Source organism: Orcinus orca, chromosome 9 (genome assembly GCF_937001465.1).
Source record: "Orcinus orca chromosome 9, mOrcOrc1.1, whole genome shotgun sequence".
Lineage (NCBI taxonomy): Eukaryota > Metazoa > Chordata > Mammalia > Artiodactyla > Delphinidae > Orcinus > Orcinus orca.
The window spans coordinates 58,204,194-58,224,541 of NC_064567.1; the positions used below are offsets into that span (position 1 = coordinate 58,204,194).

General features: G+C 33.5%; 1 protein-coding gene across 4 annotated transcripts in view; it reads left to right on the plus strand.

Moving 5' to 3' along the window:
• The window catches only part of PPP1R9A (protein phosphatase 1 regulatory subunit 9A), a 327,421-nt gene that overhangs the window by 189,932 nt on the left and 117,141 nt on the right, over positions 1-20,348 (plus strand). For all 4 annotated transcript variants that reach the window (XM_049715130.1, XM_049715131.1, XM_049715132.1 and 1 more), the window contains exon 5: positions 9,478-9,582. In XM_049715130.1, the coding sequence (XP_049571087.1) occupies positions 9,478-9,582 (105 nt within the window). The remainder of the gene's footprint in view (positions 1-9,477; positions 9,583-20,348) is intronic.

A 20,348-nucleotide genomic window follows, 5' to 3' on the forward strand; every position in this document is an offset into this window, starting at 1 on the left:
CCAAGGTCTGGGACTCTATAGCTCAAGCCATCCATCTCCCTTATTCATTCTTAACTTTCACTATGCTTGCAAGATAGGAGACTAGGTCTGGGTTTACTTTACCTCAGATTTCTTTCTCTCTTTCCAAGGCTCCTTTGCAGAAACTTTCACTCCCAGTCTGCCATCTACTTTCTCCTTCTTTTCTTTTTCTATCTTTCAGTAATTCCTTTCTGTGTTTCTCTACATCACACAAATTTAACAATATTAACAACATAGAGATGAGCAGTCGGGACTTCTTTTAGATTATCAGTAACTGAAAGCTTTGGGATTGAAATTTAGATCTGAGCGTTCCAAGGTTCAGGTTTTTTTCTTACTGCCACATTTCCTTTCATCCTCTTCACCCTACCCAGAATCATATTTTTCTCAACATTTTATTACCTTCTACTTCAGGGCTAAGCTTAGTATCCAGTTCCTCAATGAAACCATTTAACTGCCATAAGTTGAGCCCAGCTGAACTCTTGGCCTCTGTACCCTTAAATGTAATAGACTGTGGCACATGCATTTGTGTTTGTTTTTCATCATGTTATGTGTATGGTGTATCCCTGGATTCATTGTTAAATCTATCTATCTATCTATCTATCTACATATATAACTGAATCACTTGACTATACACCTGGAACTAACACAGTATTGTAAATCAACCAGAGTTCAATTTAAAAATCCAAAAAAATTTAAAAAGGAGTATCAAACTATCTGGTAGCATCAACATTACGTGGGGGTATAAAATATAAGATCTAGAAGAGGTTCAAGAATTTAAAAATTCATTAGGCTTGGATAAGCAGATAATTCCTCAAAGAGAAGAGCTGGGCCTTTAGGAGAAGGCTTTTGAGAGGGTAGAGAAGGGATTTTTGGCAGATATTTTGTAAAAGGTACAAAAACACAAATGTGAACAGTCTTTTCAGGGTATGGCTTATCTTAGAGCTTTTAGTTATGTGAGGATGTTGTTGGATAAAAAATGAAAAATGTTGAGATGATATTAGGGATTGATGGTAATGTGATATTTGGTTAGATAAATAAATGGAGACTTAACAGTGTTTATAGAATAGAAGGCTTAACATTGTTAAGAAGTCAGATGTCCCCATATTTATCTGTAGGTTCAAAGAAATACAATAAAAATCTCAGGAGACTTCTTTTTTTTCTTTTTTTTTGGTAGAAATTGACTATCTGGTTCCAAAATGCATATGGAAATGCAAAGGACCTAGAATAACAATTCTGAAAAAGAATAAAGTTAGAGGACTAACCTTACCTTTCTCAAGACTTACTACTAACTTCTGTAACCAAGGCCATGTGATACTGGTATGAAAATAGAAACAGAGATCAGTGAAGTAGAATAGAAAGTAAGGAAAGGATTGAGACAGATATAGTCAGGTGACTTTCAATAAAAGTGCCATGATAGGGCTTCCCTGGTGGCGCAGTGGTTGGGAGTCCGCCTGCTGATGCGGGGGACGTGGGTTCGTGCCCCGGTCCAGGAGGATCCTGCGTGCCGTGGAGCGGCTGGGCCCGTGGGCCATGGCCGCTGGGCCTGTGTGTCCGGAGCCTGTGCTCCGCGGCAGGAGAGGCCACGGCAGTGAGAGGCCCACGTACCGCAAAAAAAAAAAAAAGTGCCATGATAATTCAGTGGTAAAATGTACAATCAATAAGTAGTCCTACAAGAATTAGATATCCAATATTCTGTAATAACCTAAATGGGAAAAGAATTTGGAAAAGAATAGATACAGATTCAGTATATAACCGAATCACTTCACTGTACACCTGAAACTAACACAACATTGTTAATCAACTATACTCCAATATAAAGTAAAAATTAAAAAAGAATTAGATATCCATATGGAAAAACAAAAAATCTGAACCACAAACCTTACCTCACCCCGTATACAAATTAACTCAAAATTAATCATAGGTCTAGACATAAGAGTTCAAACCATGAAATCTCTAAGAGAATACATAGGTGAAAATCTTTGTGTCCTACCATTAAGTAAAGATTTTTGAGACAGGACTCAAAGCATGGACCATCAAAGAAAAAACTGATAAACTGAACGTTATTAAAGTCAAAACTTTTGTTCTTTGAGAGGCACAGCTATGAAATGATAAAGGGAAGCTATATAGACAAGAAGAAAATATTTGTTAAACATTCATGTGAGGACTTGTGTCAAGAATACGAAGAACACTTATAACTGAATAACAAAAAGAACCACAACTCAATTTTAAAAATACAGATGAAAGATTTGAACGGTTATTTTGAAGAGAAAAATATATGAATGGTCAATAGCATATGAAAAAATGGTCAACATCATTCGTCATTAGAGACAGATTAAAACTGCAGTGAGATACCACATCTACTAGAATGGCTAAAGATAAGAATGCTGACAATATAAAATGTTAGCAAGGATGTGGAGAAATGGAACACTCCTACATAGCTTGTGGGAACATAAAATTTTACAGCCACTTAGGAAAACAGTTTGGCAGTTCTTTTAAAGTTTAACGTATACTTAACCTTTCAAGCCAGCAATTCTACTTGTTGGTATTTTCCAAGAAATGAAAATGTATGTCTACATAAAGACTTATATGTGAATGGCAACTTTATTCATAATAGACAAAATTGAAAAACAAATGTCTATCCTGTGCTTTACTCCATACCTTCTGAATGAGAATTTTGGAGGAGGTGCAACTTGAGGAATCTTTAATTTTCAAAATTGCTCCATTCTTCCATTGCAGTTAGGCAGTTTGGGAACTAGTGCCCTAGACTATCCTATCCAGCATGGTATGGCCACTGCTAGCTCATACTGTACTTTTGTGCAAATTTGAAAAATATATTTCTCCCCTCCTCCCTCCTAGGCACTAATCTACTTTCTGTCTTTAGAGATTTGCTTCTTCTGGACATTTAATGTAAATGTAATCATATAACATGTGATCTTTTGTGATGACTTTTTTCACTAGTATACTATTTTCAAGGTTCATTCATGTTGTAGCACCTATCAAATTTCATTTCATCTTATTGCCAAATAATATTCCATTGAATGCATATGCCACATTTTGTTTATTCTGGCAGTTGATGGATATTTAGATTGTTTTTACTTTTTGGCTATCTTGAATAATGTTGCTTTGAACATTCACGTACAAATTTTGTGTGGCCATGATTTCATTTCTCTTGAGTATGTAGTTAGGAGTGGAATTTTGAGTCATATGGTAATGCTATGTTTAACCTTTTGGAGAACTGCTGGATGGTTTTCCAAAGCAACTGCATCATGTTATATTGCTACCAGTAATTTATGTGGGTTACAGTTTCTCCACATCTCATGAAAACTTGTAATCTTTTTTTTTAAATTGAAGTATAGTTGATTTACAATATTATAGTAGTTTCAGGTGTACAACATAGTGAATCAATATTTTTATAGGTTATGCTCCATTTAAAGTTACAATCTGTCTTTTTAAAAAAATTTTATTTTATACTGGAGTATAGTTGATTAACAATTTTGTGTTCAGTTTCAGGTACTACCTTTCTTTTGATCATAACCATCTTAGTAGGTGTGAAGAGGGGTCTTAGTTTAGTTTTTATATTCCCCTGATGGCTAATGATGTTGAGCACCTTATTCGTATGCTTATTTGCCTTTTGTGAAACTTCTTTGGAGAAATACCTATTCAGATCCTTTGCTCACTTTTTGAAATTGAGGTATAATTGACATATAACATTATATTAGTTTCAGGTGTACAACATAATGATTTGATATTTGTATACACTGTGAAATGATCACCACAATAAGTCTAGTTAACATTCCATCACCAGATGTAGTTACAAAATTTATTTTCTTTTTTTTTCTTGTGATGAGGACTTTTAAGATCTACTCCCTTGGCAGCTTTCAAATAGGCACTACAATATTATTAACTATAGTCACAATTCTGTACATTACATCCCCATGACATATTTATTTTATAGCTGGAGGTTGTATCATTTAACCCCCATCACCCAGTCTGCCCATCCCCTATCCCCTACTCTCTGGCAACCACCAATCTGTTCTCTGTATCTGTGAGCTGGTGGATTTTCTTGTTTTGTTTGTTTGTTTTGTTTTTTAGATTCCACATGTAAGTGGGATCATATGGTATTGAATATTTTTCTTTGACTTATTTTTAAGTTGGGTTGTTTGTCTTTTTATTATTGGTTTGTAACTGTTCTTTATAATATTCTAGATACCAGCCCCATATAAGATATATGATATTTAAAATTTTTCTTCCAGTCTATGAGTTACTGCAAATTAAAACCATGATAAATACCATTAGATACCTATTAGAATGGCCAAAATCTAAAATGCTATCAACATGAACGCTGATGAGAATGTGAAGTAAAAGGAGCTCTCATTCGTAATTTTGTGCTGTTATCATTTCAAACTGTACAAATGGCAAATGGCTTCTTAACTGTCTCATGATTTCAGTGTCTCTCTTCACAGTCCTTCTCTTCCTTTACCCCTAATGGAGGAACATATTAGCAGTTCTCAAATATATGAAGGACTATCATGGAGAAAGGAATTGACTCGTTCTATGTAACTCTGGTAGTAGAAGAACTACACTCTTTTCTTCTAAATTATATTTTGAATAAATCCTTCAAAACTCAGTAAGTTTTGGGCTTCCCTGGTGGCGCAGTGGTTGAGAGTCCGCCTGCCGATGCAGGGGACGCGGGTTCGTGCCCCAGTCCGGGAAGATCCCACATGCCGCGGAGCGGCTGGGCCCGTGAGCCATGGCCACTGAGCCTGCGCGTCCAGAGCCTGTGCTCCACAACGGGAGAGGCCACAACAGTGAGAGGCCCGCGTACCGCAAAAAAAAAAAAAAGTTTTGTCAAAATGCAGCCCATTTTATAGCATCTTTCTGGCCCCACATGGTACAAACCAAGGTAAATAAAAATCGCTTCTTTAAACCTTCCTCAACTTTCTCCACACACTCAAGTTTTGATCTTCATTATGTTCTTTCATATTCTAAAACAGGCTGATACTTTTGGACTAAATTGCTATTCATTCTCTTGAAAAACAGAAATTCATTCCATTACCTTACCTACTCATTTTTTTTTCTATCGCATTGCTGTTAGCATAGTCTTAATTACTCATTTTAAATTTAACTCATAGTCTACCTAACCACCTTTTAGAAGCAACCTTCACTCATAGATAGGAAGTTGATAATAATCACCTATCATACACAAGCAATTTAGCAGACTAACAAATACAATTTTCTACAGCCACATGTACTATTTTTACATATTCTTAAAGTGCAAGAATAAACACATTCATTAACATGATGCAAAGTTATAGTAACTTTGTAACATTTTAACATAAGGAGAGTTGTATATATTAAAAGCTTTATGACCAAGGTTTTGGAAATAACTAAGAATCTTGGAAATCATGTTTTAAGCTGACACTCTATAAAACATAATTACCATTGATATAAAAGTTTGTTAGTATTATGATTCAGTTTAGTTGAGCACAATTTTATATTTTTTATGCTTTTTAAACTTTATGTAGGGGTACTTAATTTATCTGATCAGTATTTGTATCAATTTTAGGAAGTTCAGATTAACTGGTCTCTTCAGAAAAATACAAACCCACACCTTTACAAAATCATGGAGAAAACATAGATAGGTATTTTAAACCAAAGTTATTTAGTTAGTCTTATTTGTCCAAAGACTCACTTTTATTACATGAACTTGGTCTCTTATACGAAAATACTTCTGAGCTTCTAGCAGAATCTCCAAGAAGGATTTTTCTTCTTAAACGTCTAGCACATTTAAACTCTCATTAGATACTAAAATATAAGATTTATGAAAGTGCTTATTATTCTCTATGAACCAATTAGATTATCGCTCCTTTAATTTAAGAGGCTTTATAATTTAGTTTATTAATACCCTTCTAAGTTAGGAACATACTTCATACGCACACAGTGAGATCATGGGTTCTCTCAATTACAGCAGCACAGAGAATTTGTAGCCTCAGTTCTGCAACTTCAGAAACAGGTTAAGTAATCCAAGAAACAAAAAACTCACTAGTCAAGATTCAAAGGGCTTTTTGCTTTCTAGTGTTCATGAATTTTTTTTAATGAAATAGTTTGAGATCACAAATAGACAAAGAAATTAAAGGATAGCAACTCAAATTCTTTATCTTCTCTTACATGGGAGATAACAGATCCCCATAATCCCATTAGAAGTCTCAAATGGTCAGATTATGAAATTACACTCCCAGTCATTTCTTCTACCAGTGGGGAATTATTTATTGTTGTTGTTGTTGTTGATGTTGCTGTTATCTAGTACAAACTAGGTCCAGAACCAACATGGCCAAGAACCAAGAAAAAAGTCAAAAGTATTGAATTAGAAAAAAACATGGTAGCAAAGATAAAGTTCTGTTGCTGCTTTAGACTAACTCTGGGGACCAAGCAAAAGTCCATGAAGGCATTTCTGTGGTAACACAATTGAATTAGTTTTGTGAATCCACTCTGGCCTCTTATGGAAACTCCAAAGCTATTACAGGCTAATATTCAGAGTTTAACAGATGACTTTCATAAATATAAAACGTACATGTATCAGACTTTATTCAACTCACTAATTAATGAGAGAACCAGTGAGATGGTAAGTGTGGTTCAAAGAACATTTTAGGAGTAGGTGTTTACATGCAAGTTAATAAAGTAATGTTAGAATAACATTGCTAAGATAGATACAAAGCCAGTTAATATTCTACAGGGAAATAAACCATGACCTATGGGATTATCTTTAATAACAGAAGAAAAGTATCTGATTTTATTTAGGACAAAAGTCTACAAATTAACGTTCTACTTTAGTATGTCTAAGACTTTTAATCAATTTTAAAAACAGTGGATCAATTAAAATACACTCCCCCAAATTATCCTTGGTTGGGCCTGTTTAATAATGTATGTACATGACATTGAAACAACATATTGCCTCTCCTTTGGTTTTTATTTCCAAGCTTTAAATAACTTTTCTTAATACATAGCAACAGCATGTGATATATACAACATCTGCTCAAGATAATTATAGTAGCAGTTAATTTTTATTGATGGGAAGAATCAATATGATAAAGATTCAGTTTTTCCCAAACTTATCTTAGAAATCAGTATAATTTTATTAAAACTCCAAAAAATGTTTTTAGAGAATTTGGCAAGTAAATCCAAAACAAACTATGAAAAGAAAAAGCCCAAGAAGAGCTCAGAAAATTTTGAACACAATGAACTAGGTAAAGGGAATTACCCTATGAAATGTCAAAACTAATTATGAAACAATGTAAGTGTGCAAAAATAGACAGTCAAGTAGAAACCACATTGATGCACATTTGAAACCTGACAGGGGCAGCACTACAACTCAGTGGGTAAAAAGTGGACTATTAAATGTTGTTAACCCAATTGTTTATATACTTGGAAAAAATAAGAAGATTGTTAACACATATCATAATAAAAAATTATTTACAGGTGGATAACTAAAAATGCAGAAAAACAAAATTTAAGACCTTTAAAAGAAAATATAGAATGTTTTTATAACCTTGAGGCAGAAAGGGATTCCTTAAACAAAACACAAAAACTACCTAATATAAAGCCAAAATTAAAAATATGATTATATTTTTAAAAACTGTTCTTCTTAAAACCACCATTTCCCTCAAAAATGTGAAAAGATGAGCTACAGATTGGGCCAAAGATATTTGCAACATATTTAATTAAGAAAGTGTTAGTATACAAGATAAAGACATCTTATATAAATCTATGAGAAAAAACACTCAACAAAGATTGGTAAAAGGTTCTAACGGTTCTCAGAAGGGGACATTATGACTCATAAACTTACGAAAAAACATTGAACCTCACTATAATCGGGGAAATGCAATTAAAATCACATGATACCTTTTTACAATTATAAGTTTGGTGGTATTTAAAGGGTCTGAATATACCAAGTATTGGTGAGGGTGTGGAGAGACTCAGAACCTCTCTACAGTGCTGTTGGGAATTTGCACTGGTATAAGCATTTTGAACTGAAATGTGTCCGTTTGCCAAAGTTGAAAATGCCTGTGTTCTTTGACTCAGAAATTCTGTTTCTAGCTATATATCCTGGAGAAACTCATACATGTACGTAAGGAGACATATGAAATGTTATTACATCAGTATTCATAATAGCTGAAATTCAAAACAATACAGTGCCCATCTGCAAAATAATGGATGAATATATTTTAGAATATTCATGAAAGATAATACTATATGCTTGTTAAAATGAACTAGCTAGGTTATCACTTATCAACTTCTGAATTAAGTTGGCTTCCTATTTAGACCTACCAGAACAGAGAATAAAAATACTGCCAATCCAAAAAATAAATTAATTAATTTAATTAAATTAAGTAAAATAAAATGAACTAGCTAGAATCGTATTTATAACCATGGATAAATCTCATATGTAATGTTGAGTGAAGAAAACTAAATTGTAGAAAGAGAGGTATATTTCATAATGTTTGAAAACTGCAGATGTACACATATTGTGCCTCTTCATGTGTATGTATTATTTATATTTCAAAGCATCAGTAGAAAGGCTGAGCATCAAAATTAATGATAGTTACTTCTGTAGAAGCAGAGAAGGGAATAGAATTGAAGACAAATAATAAAGGGGCTTTGGCTTTTTTGTAATATTGTTTTTAGAAAAAAGTCTGACTCAAATATTGCAGTGCTGGGATTTGATAAAGTTGGGTGTTGGGTACATGAGTGTTTATTATCTAATTCCCTCTGCATTTCTCCATGATTGAAATATTTCATTTTGAGGAATAAAAAATGGTACATATAAAACATGTATATAACTTTAAAGGCATTATATGATAAACTACAATAATACTATATATAGCTCCTAGACATAAATAAATATACATACACACGCACATACACTCATGTATGTGCGTGTGTGTGTATATGTACATTTATATACGTGTGTATATCTATCTACCTATATAGATACACTTATGAGCATTACACATACACTTAACAAGCATTACATAATTCAAGTATACAACTTGAATTGGAAGGATTCCCTGCAATTCCTGGTGATATTTTTCCTTGGGGAGGAGAGGTGGGATGAGGGTTAGGTATGAGGCCCAAAGGGTATTTCAGTTGGCTCTGTTATGTTTTATGTGATTTATTATGGGCTAAAATATGGTTTAAATATGTCATCCATTAGCAGTTATCAATTCTTTGTGATAGGAGTATGGATGTTGGATAAACGGAATCTCTCCACTTATTGCTTATTTCTGTTTTTCAAAATAATTTTTAAAAAACATTAAGCTTTTGACTAAGATCTGGAACTTGGAGACAAATTTTGAATCAATAAGAGTATCTTGAAAATCAATTTTGTCAACTCATTTATTGGGAATGGTAATATATTATCAGAAAAACTAATTGTGGGTAATTTTTTCCCTCTTCCCAAAGAATACAAGTCAATGACCAGATTGTGGAAGTGGATGGAATCAGCTTGGTGGGTGTCACACAGAATTTTGCTGCAACAGTTCTCAGAAACACCAAGGGCAATGTCAGGTATGTGGCTTGAGAGGTACAATTTGGTTACTTGATATTTTGTTGAATTTTAGTTTTCTCTCTAACTGTACCTATAATTACAGGAAGAATTTTATCTAAATACGAAAAACTTGCCTTTAGTTTAAAATTTTTCCTTCTTTATTGTAATTAGTTCATAAATGTAATTTAAAACTAAAAATTATAGTATTCTAGAAAGACACAAAGATATGAAGTGTACAGTGTGAATCAATATGGTTAATTACCAAGCTATGTTAGTTTGTCTTATTGCTAACATAGCAGTAATTTCTAGGAAGATAGAATTTCTCAATAAATATGAATTTAGACTCCAAATCCTTTCAATAAAACCAGTTATACAGTAAATTGAAATTGAAATGATGATACATATATCCAATGATACATGTTACTAGACAAGCAGGCTGAATGATAAATCATTAACCTTAAAAGGTTAATAAATGCATTTTAAAATCTCTTTATTGTTTTAAAGAATCAGGAAGGACTAATCTTTGGTAAACTATAACTTTTCCAACTTAATAGGACAGAGGGTACATTATTTTGGACCTTAAATTTATATCTAACCCTGGGGTCCTAAAATTTGTAGCTTGGAAAACAAAGTAGTCCTGAGCCAACTAAGGTCAAGGTTTGAAATCCATTTTATTTGGTCACAGGGTACTTATTTTTTAATATAGTATTGCTTATGCCTTATACTTTTCCATAAATCCTATAAAGGAACACATAAGAGGACATTATTTACTGTGTGTAGTTATGAAAGTGTTATAGTGTTATCATCATCAAAATGAAACTGCCAAATATTCTGAAAATATCGATTAGTTAATATTGCTATAAAGAGAGTAACATTAGGATTTTATTGCAGCATATATATATATATATATATATATATATATATATATATATATATACATTTTTTTTTTTTTCCCCCCCCGGTACACGGACCTCTCACTGTTGTGGCCTCTCCCGTTGCGGAGCACAGGCTCCGGATGCCCAGGTTCAGAGGCCATGGCTCACGGGCCTAGCCGCTCCACGGCACATGGCATCTTCCCGGACCGGGGCACGAACCCGTGTGCCCTGCATCGTCAGGCAGACTCTCAACCACTGCGCCACCAGGGAAGCCCTATTGCAGCATATTTTATGTTGCACAAGCATGGGTTTAGGTTTTATAATTTAGGCTTTTTCAATTGGAAAACATCCTTTAACAATGAAAGGAGTGTTTAAAGAATACAACCTAAATGACTTCTATGGATGCTATTTTAATGCTTCAAGAATACCCGTCATCCTAAGAAAAGTATGTAAAATAATTGGAAAGAGTGCAGGGAAAACTGTCTGATGTACTCTCAGAGCTGCACGGGTGAGCCCCTCAGTAAATGTGATTGTCTCTGCAGAATTGCTGTCTGTTCTTGAGACAGCACTTCTCTGTGTCAGTGAAGAACTTGGTTTTGAAGCTGCTCATTACACTCTGCAGTGAATTTTAAAGTGAAATAAAGTAAGAAATATGTTCAACTTATAAGAACATTTCTCATTTGGAAAAAAGTTTGTGGTTACATGAACTCATAGCCATCCCTTTCTTTCTCTTCATAATTTTGTGCTCATTTCAAGCCTTGTACAGATGGCGAATGGCTTAACTGTTTCATGATTTCAGTCTCTCTCTTTAATCTGTCCTTCTCATCCTTATCCCTAATGGAAGAACATAATAGCAGGTTTTAGGGCTATCATGGAAAAAGGAATCGACTCATTCTACATAAATCTAGTAGTAGAACTAAGACCTGTGGGTGGAAATAATAATTCTGCATTCGTTATGTCCCTCTCTTCTTTAGAAACCTTCAATGGCCCTCCATTCTGTGCAGAATCTAAGTTCTTATCCTGGTATTAAAAGTCTTTCATCCCGTCTTATCTCTTACCTCTCCCTATATTCATGCGCTAGTACAGTCTTACTAATGTAGTCATCATCCTTCAAACATGACTTGTGAATTATTGTTTTTGTGCCTTTCTATCATTCTTTCTGTTTAAAATACTGTCGTCTGGTTACAACCTACTTATCTTGAGGAACATATTTTAGCTCCTTTGCCCTTCAAGAAATCCTCCTTGATCTCCCTATCCCCTAGTGATTTCTTCATCCTGGTAACATTCATCATTCATACCACTTTTTTGACTTTGAGGTTACAGAACATTCCACTTTAATTTTTTAAAGGCATACATTTAATCTCATTCACTTTGCAAAAATCTTTATATCAAAATGGGACCCTAGGGCTTCCCTGGTGGCGCAGTGGTTGAGAGTCTGCCTGCCGATGCAGGGGACACGGGTTCGTGCCCCGGTCCGGGAGGATCCCACATGTCGCGGAGCGGCTGAGCCCATGAGCCATGGCCGCTGAGCCTGTGCTCCGCAATGGGAGAGGCCATAGCAGTGAGAGGCCTGCGTACTGCAAAAAAAAAAAAAAAACAAGATCCAAAAACTAGACCCGAATTTTTAATGAATCATTTTAAACTGAGGGTTTAAAACATGTATGGTTCTATATTTTTTATGTATTGGTGAGCTAGCTATCACATTTAGTGGTTACTAAAATTTATTTTTTAAAAGGGATATGTGAAAAATCACTAAATTTAGTTTGAATTTTTCTAACTACTAAGCACAGATCTGGAAGGAATGTATGAAACTTATGGCTTTAAAGAGCCAGGAAGGGGAAAGATAAGAAACTAATAGTGTTAAGGAAATCGAAGCTGAGATTTGGATGTGATTATATTTTAAGTATTGGAGATAGATTTTTACATTTATTTCCTGGAAATGCATATGAAATTGGTGCCAGCATTTGGATATAAATCAAAATCACACAATGAAGTTCTTTTGACTTCACCCACACTTATAGAGAATCACTTTTTATCTGACCGTAGTCTGCTTTATTTTATTAAACTTTGAATTGTTACACCTGAATTTGTGAACTAATAGTACTAATGAAAACCTCCTTGGTGTGCCATTTTTGACACACCAGAGAAATTATAAGACCAGTATTTTAATATGATAACTTCCAAGGGCATATGTGTTTTTCAACCCTACATCTTTTATATGAGTTAAAGCATATTAGTCCACTGTGAGTAAGTGGTTCAGCTCAAACCAGGCTATATTCCTGGGGCATTAGAAGCCCAGGCCTGGCTGAAAGCATTGGAAAACCATTATTATTTCCTCAATTTTACTGATATCATTTAAAACTAAGTAATCATAGTGAGATCTTGGTGAGTACTATGCTAACCATGTTAATTCCTTTAAGTAATTGATTAGGGAAAGGACTTACAGGACTCAAATAGTTTATACTCAGAAATGATATATCACAACAACAGCAGGAGAAAGATAAGCATTGAAGGAGTGGGCATGGAGGAATCAGACAGTCTTCGTTATCATCCCTCCACTGGGTTTCACAGGACTTGTTGATCTCCAGATTTTAAACCACCATGGGCATGGGCGTGGTACCAAGAAGCCCAAGTCTTTGTGTGGTACGGGACTCTCATAGTGTTGAGATTTCAGTTTCCCCCAAATCTGCAGATTAAAGCACAATCACAATGAAAATCTCAGCAGGCTTTTTTGGAGAAAGTAACATTTTTTTTTACAAAGAACAAAGTTGAAGGACTGCCACTGTCCGAAAACTACACTAGTTACAGCAGTCTGGTTTAAGCATAAGGATAAAAATATAGATTAATGGAACTGAATAGACAGTTCTAATATAGGCCTGATTTTTGACCAATGCACCAAGGTAATTCAATGGGGGGAATTATAGTCTTTTCAACAAAAGGTGGTGGAACAATTGGAAAACCACATTAAAAAAAAAAACAAAACTTGACCTTCATCCTACAGTGTGTACAAAAGTTAACTCAAGATTGATCATAGACCTTAGTGCAACAGCTGAAACCATAAAATTTCTAGAAAACAGGCAAAAATTTTATGATCTTGGGTTAATCAAAGATCTTTTAGGACACAAAAGCAAGAAATTTAAGAAAAAGAAATGATAAGTTAAACCATCAAAATTTAAAACATTTGTTTGAAAAATACCCTTAAAATAAAAAAGCAAGCTACTGACTAATATTTGCAAAACAATTATCTGATAAAGCACTGTTATTTAGAAGATATGAAGAACTCTTTATAATTCAATAAGAATATACATAACCCTGTTGAAAACCTGCAAATCAATTAACGAGAGACTTCACTGAGGAAGATATACAGTTAAGCTCATGAAATGCTGCTCAACACCATTAATCATTGGAGAAATGGAAATTAAATCCACAGTGAGGTACAACTACACACCCACTAGAATGGCTGAAATTTAAAAGACTGATACTACTGTGTATTGACAAGGATGTAGAGCAACTTTAATATAACATCCTTTCATTTCTGGTGGGAATGCAAAATAACACAGCCACTTTGCAGAACAGTTTGACAGGTTCTTATAAAGTTAAACTTACACTTATCATACCAGCCAGCAGTTCTACTCTTAGCTATTTGCTCAAGAGCAGTAAAACCATGTATCTACCCAAAGTCTCATACTTGCATATTCATAGGAGCTTTATTCAAAACAGCTCCAAACTGGAAACAACTCTAGTGTCCTTTAACTGATAAATGCATCTACAAATTGTATTATATTCCATACCATGAAATATTTCTTAGCAATACAAAGGAATGAGCTGCCAATATATTTAGCACCATGTATGACTCTCAAAACTATTATATTGAGTAAGAAGCCAGACACAAAAGGCTTTACACTGCTTGAATCCATTTAAACTGCAAAGAAGAAAAGGGAACATTTTTGGGGTGACAGAATATTCTATATTGTGGTTATTGTGTTTGTTATACAACTGTATATATATTTGTCAAAACATATAATACAATTTAAATTTGGTAAATTTTGTTGTATATAAACTTGACCTCAGTAAAACTGATTCTTAAAATATGTGATAATAGTTAAAATTAACTTAAAAAGTGCTATGCTAACTAATTATATTGAGGTGATGGTGATTTGGGAAGGAGTATCATGTTTCTTTAAGAAAGGCAGATGTAGTCAAACAATTTCATTAACAATATGTAGATTTTATTGTGCTGTATACTTTATTTTTAAAATATTTTGTTATTGGGTTTTTACCAGAAAAAAATATATCTATATAAAATTCTTTATTATGTATGGACCCTTTTCCTTATTCAAACATAGACTTGCAACGTAACTTTTAAGAACTCATGTTTTTGGGTCTGTAGCTTTAAGTGGGACCTTGACTATCTTATTTACTACTATGTGCCTGGCATAATTGGTGTACGTATTGTTGCATAACATATTACTCCCAAATTTAGCGACTTGAAACAGCAACTTTTTTAATCTCAGTTTCTGTGATCCACTTCCCCGCTTTCTCATGAGAGCCTCTCTACAGGGATGCCTCACAACATGGAAACTAGATTCCCCAGAGGGAGCGAGGCAAGGGAGTAGCCAAGATGCAATCTGCCATCTTTTCATAGAGCCGAAGTGACATTCCATCAGTTCTGTATTTTATTTGATAAAAGTGAGTCAACAAGTCCATCCCACACTCAACGGAAGAGAATTACACAAGACATAAATATAAGAATACAGAGATTACTTGAATACATCTTAGAGGCTGACTATTATTTAGTGATCAGTAATTAGTTGGATGGATGGACGGACAGATGGATAGACAGGCAGACAGATTAATGTTATACCATAATACGATTTATGTTTAACGTTGCATACCTTATCTTAAGAACCCTGAAAACCTTGAGACTATTTAAGAAAGACTGACCTTTGGATGGTGAGAGATCTAAACATTTTTCCTTCTATACATAAAAGATTATACAAACTTTTGCCTAAAATATAGAAAAATTTTAAAAGACATGGTAACAATTGTCAAGCATTTGAAAGAGTGAACTCTGGAACAAGGATGAGTTGTTGTTTTTAACTCCAGACAGCCTTCCTAGTACTGAAAGGCAGCTGTCATAGGAAAGTGATGCTATAGAAGAGATTGTGCTTCAGTATGAGAAATTTCTAATAAATTTTATGTTTGCTCTTCAGTGCTGTTCACATTAAACTTTAAATGCTTTCTGAAAAGTACCTGCTACTTGTGCTCAATCACTAAGCACTCATGCTTTTATCCCCAGTGAATGTATTTAACAACTTTCTGACATCAAGTCATATAACACTTCTGGAGGTCAGGATTTTATAGGAACTATAGTTACACACAATAGAAAATAAATTAATCTGAGGGTCTTAAATATTCCTCTGTCCTTTTTGGAAGAGGTTATGATATTCAAAAGAAAATATAAGTGAATGATAAGTGACTTTTTTATAGCTATGCTCATGTTTATTTTGGATTCACCCCTGGGCATGTAATTTCTAAGTATGGAAGTTTTAAAATATTTTTCTGTATGTAATGTCATTGGTGTATTTGAGATCTCTATTGAAATGCATTGAATATTGAAATGTTTTCACTTCATTCACATCATTTTAATAAGAATTTTTGTCACCATTACAACACAAGGGGAAATTGAGTTTCACTTTTTAACAGAGCCTTGGTTTTATGGTTGGGTGTAATGGAGTGTCATACATAATGGAGGGTGGTGAGGGTATTATCATGTTCATGGAAATCATGAGTCGTTGTGGATTTTGTACTTACATTACTCCTAAGACTATATCCCCTTTCCCTCAGATAAGAGGAGCAGCCACTCTAAAGTTGGGACCATGGATAATAAAAGTTTACTCTCATATATATGAGAATAGTCAGCAACAACTAGTGATAGGAAGAAGATTAAAGACAGTGGGGATTTCAGAAAACTACTTAAAGGGGACTTTGGCTTAATGAGATGTTTTCTGGTGTCACTATGTACAGATTAACATTCTCAAAAAATCCTTTTTAGTATTTTTGTGTGTAAACGTTTAAACCTGAGACATCAGAGCTAACTATTAAATAGAGAAATGTCATTTCTTGAAAGGACGTAGCATTTTAGAAAATATATAGTCCTTGACGTAGCATAAGTTAGGCAATGTTTTTTAAATAATCCAACTACTTTTTTTTTTTACATTGAACTATAGTGTAGAAAAAAGTTCTTTATAATCAGAGTTGGGTTAGATACAAAATTCATTTCCAGGAACTAAGGCTTACAATTAGGTTTAAATATTTCAGATCTGTCTTTTAAAAGCAAACATTTTTAGATGAATTTTAAAATTTTTAAATGCTAAATATATAGTACATTAATCTAGATCCCAATATGGAAAGGAAAAATATGTAAGAGTCTTCAAGTATAAGAAAGAGGGAAAAGCCTGGTTGTGCAGAACTTCAGCCTCTGAATACAATCAGCAACTTTAGTGAAGGGAGATGGATATACTTTTGCCACCATTGCTCAGTAAAATTAAGTTAAATATTTTAAAAGCTATCAAGTTCACACTGTAAGATGTCATCAAATATAGAAAAAAATGAGTTTTTACCGAAATGTTTAAAAGCACCATGTGATCTTGTGATCCAAGCCTGAAGTAAAATGATAATAGGTCTTGTGCATCTAGTTTTCTTTTTATTATTAAGGTTTTTTGTGTGCATATGATAAGTATTTGTTTATAGAATATTTGAATGAAAGAATTGATTTTATTAGAACTAATAACTATATCCTGATTTAGCTTTTCCTTTTTTAGATTAGCTTAATTCCACATTTATAATTAAAAAGTTTTGATGTCATAATAAGTGCCATTTTTGACTAATGTATCACTTTTATTGGAATAACTTATATCAGAAAAACACACTCATAAATCATCATTTTTCAACATAACCTCTCACATCATTCTTTATGACTACAATTCAGCAAATTGTAAATGGGATTTTATACTTGTTTGTTTTTGTTTGACAGCTCACCAGAGAATTCAATAAACTAATCAAATGAATTCCATATAATCTCGTCATCTAAACTCCAAAGGACAGTACGTGGACATTGCTTTGTCTTATAATCGATGAAAAGAAAAGGAAAAACTGATTTATCTGCCTTTGCCTATTTTATCTCAGCCTGAGGGGCAGAGGAGACAGTTCTTTGTAAAATAATTCATGTTGAAATGCATGATTGTTTTAAACACTAGAAACAAGCCATGCTGTAAAAACATAAACCCTAGTTATAGATTTTGTTTTTAATATTGCCATTATTTGTAAATTGTAAGCTTAGAAAATACCTAAGTTTAATTTAAATGTACAATACGTTTTTTGGGGTTTTTTTACTTCATTTTTTATAGCTAAAATACAAAAGATCACACTGTTCCTTACTGAAGCAAGGGAAAAAAAGAGAAAGTAACAAGAAAGGTATTTTTCTCTTAAAGGAATTTTAAGTTTATAAACAGGATGATTTGACTACATGTGTTGTCATTTCAGCTGGGGATAATGTCTAAAATATAAATAATAATTGTGCATAAATGTCAGTTAATTTGGTCACATATATTTAGAGGGTCTGATTGTTGCTGGCTTTAATTGTTATATTTTTGATCTTTAAAATTCAATGTGGAGGGATTATATAATCCATACTTTCCTATTTCAAATGCAACTGAAATTAAGGTTTTTTAGAGCACATTTCAGTGCAAGTATTTTATCTTTTTCATGTGGTTGACTCACAAAAACCTTCTCTCTTTCAAAACTAGTGAGAGCAAATAAGTAATTTGGACAGTGTGTACATTAGTACTTTGAAATGCACTCAACCCTGTGTAGATATTAATATATTATCTAGATAAAGGCACCAGTAAACATGTACTAATACTCTCTAGGCACCAGGTACTTAGTTAAGCTTTTTATATGGATTATATATTTGTTATTGTTATTATATTTATTTTACAAATTTGGAAACTAAGAATTAGGAATTTTGATACATTCAAGGTCACAGAGCCAATAAGTCATGTTTATGTTTCAGTGGATTTGTTCTGTCAAAGCCATTTTTCTGTTTTACATACACTTTTAACTCCTAAATTATACTATCACAGTATGTCCATATTCTGAATCCATACTTGAAATAATAACCTTACTTTAAATTTTATATTTGCCACTCATTTCTGTGTATGCTAGATTATACACATACAGTAGGACACATGTATAATGACAGCTTAAAAATGGACCAAACATTTAGAATATATAGACAGGTAATTTGAATGTTACACATTTTCCAAATGGGAGATTTTATTAGTCTTATCTTAATAATAGTGCCTTAAAATCCTTTCATGTCTGTACCACATTTTATTCTTCTGTCACTCCTTTAGACATATGGGGTAGATACTAATTTTCACATGAGGAAAATAAGGCATAGAGAATAGTTCAGTTCCACTTCTGTGTGCTTTCCTTTTGGACCACACTTACCATGATGACATTCTTTTATTGCAAATCTGTACTGCAAATTATACCAGATTAAGGCTTTAAAGCGTGTCTAACTAGAAGCTATAATGCTACCCAAATTTGCTGCCTGAATGAAGAGACGTGTAGTTCAATGTAAACCTTTTAAATAAATGCAGAGAGATCAGTGAACTGGAACACAGAGTAGTGTAAATCACCCAAGCTGAGCAGAAAAAAGAAAAAGGAATTTTAAAAATGAGGTTAGCCTAAGAGACCTCTGGGACAACATCAAGCATACTAATGTTCGCATTCTAGGGGCCCCAGAAGGAGAAGAGAGAGAGAAAGAGGCAGAGAATTTATTTGAAGAAATAATAGCTGAAAATATCCATAACCTGAGAAAGGGAACAGACATCCAGATCCAGGAAGTACAGAGAGTCCCAAACAAGATGAACCCAAAGAGATTCACACCAAGACACATTATAATTAGAAGGGCACAAATTAAAGATACAGAATCTTAAAAGCAGCAAGAGAAAACCAACTAGTTACTTACAAGGGAATTCCCATAAAACTGTTAGCTGACTTTTCAGCAAAAACTTTGCAGGCCAGAAGCTAGTGGCACCATATATTCAAAGTGATGAAAGGAAAAAAATCTACAACTAAGAATACTCTACTCAGCAAGGCTATCATTTAGATTTGAAGGAGAGATAACGAGATTTATAGATAAGTAAAAGCTAAAAGATTTCAAACTACTAAATTGGCTTTACAAGAAAAGTTAAAAGGACTTCTCTAAGCAGAAGAAAGAAGACCACAACTAGAAACATTTAAATTACAAAAGAAAAGGTCTCGTTGGTAAAGGCAAACATATAGTAAAGGTAGTAGATCAGCCACTTATAAAGCTAGTAGGAGGGTTAAAAGACAAAAGTAAAACCATCAGTATCCACAATAACTAAGGGCTACAAAAACCAAAAAGATGTAAAATATGATAACAAAAAAGTTAAATGCGGTTGGGAGGAGTAAAAATGTGGGGTTGTTAGAATGCAGTCAAATTTAAGAGATCATCAACTTATAATAATCACATATATAGGTGTTATAGATAAACATCATGGTAACAACTAGCCAAAAACCTATAATAGATACATACATGCAAGAAAAGAGAAAGGAATCCAGACATAACACTGGAGACAGTCATCAAATCACAAGGAAAGAGAGCAAAAGAAGAAGAAACAAACAAAACTACAAAACCCCAAAACAGTAAACACAGTGGCAATAAGTACATACCTATCAATAATTACTTTAATGTAAATGGATTAAAATGCTCCAATCAAAATACATAGAGAGGCTGAATGGATTAAAAAACAAGAGCCATATGTATGCTGCCTAGGAGAGTCTCATTTCAGATCTAAAGACACACACAGACTGAAAAT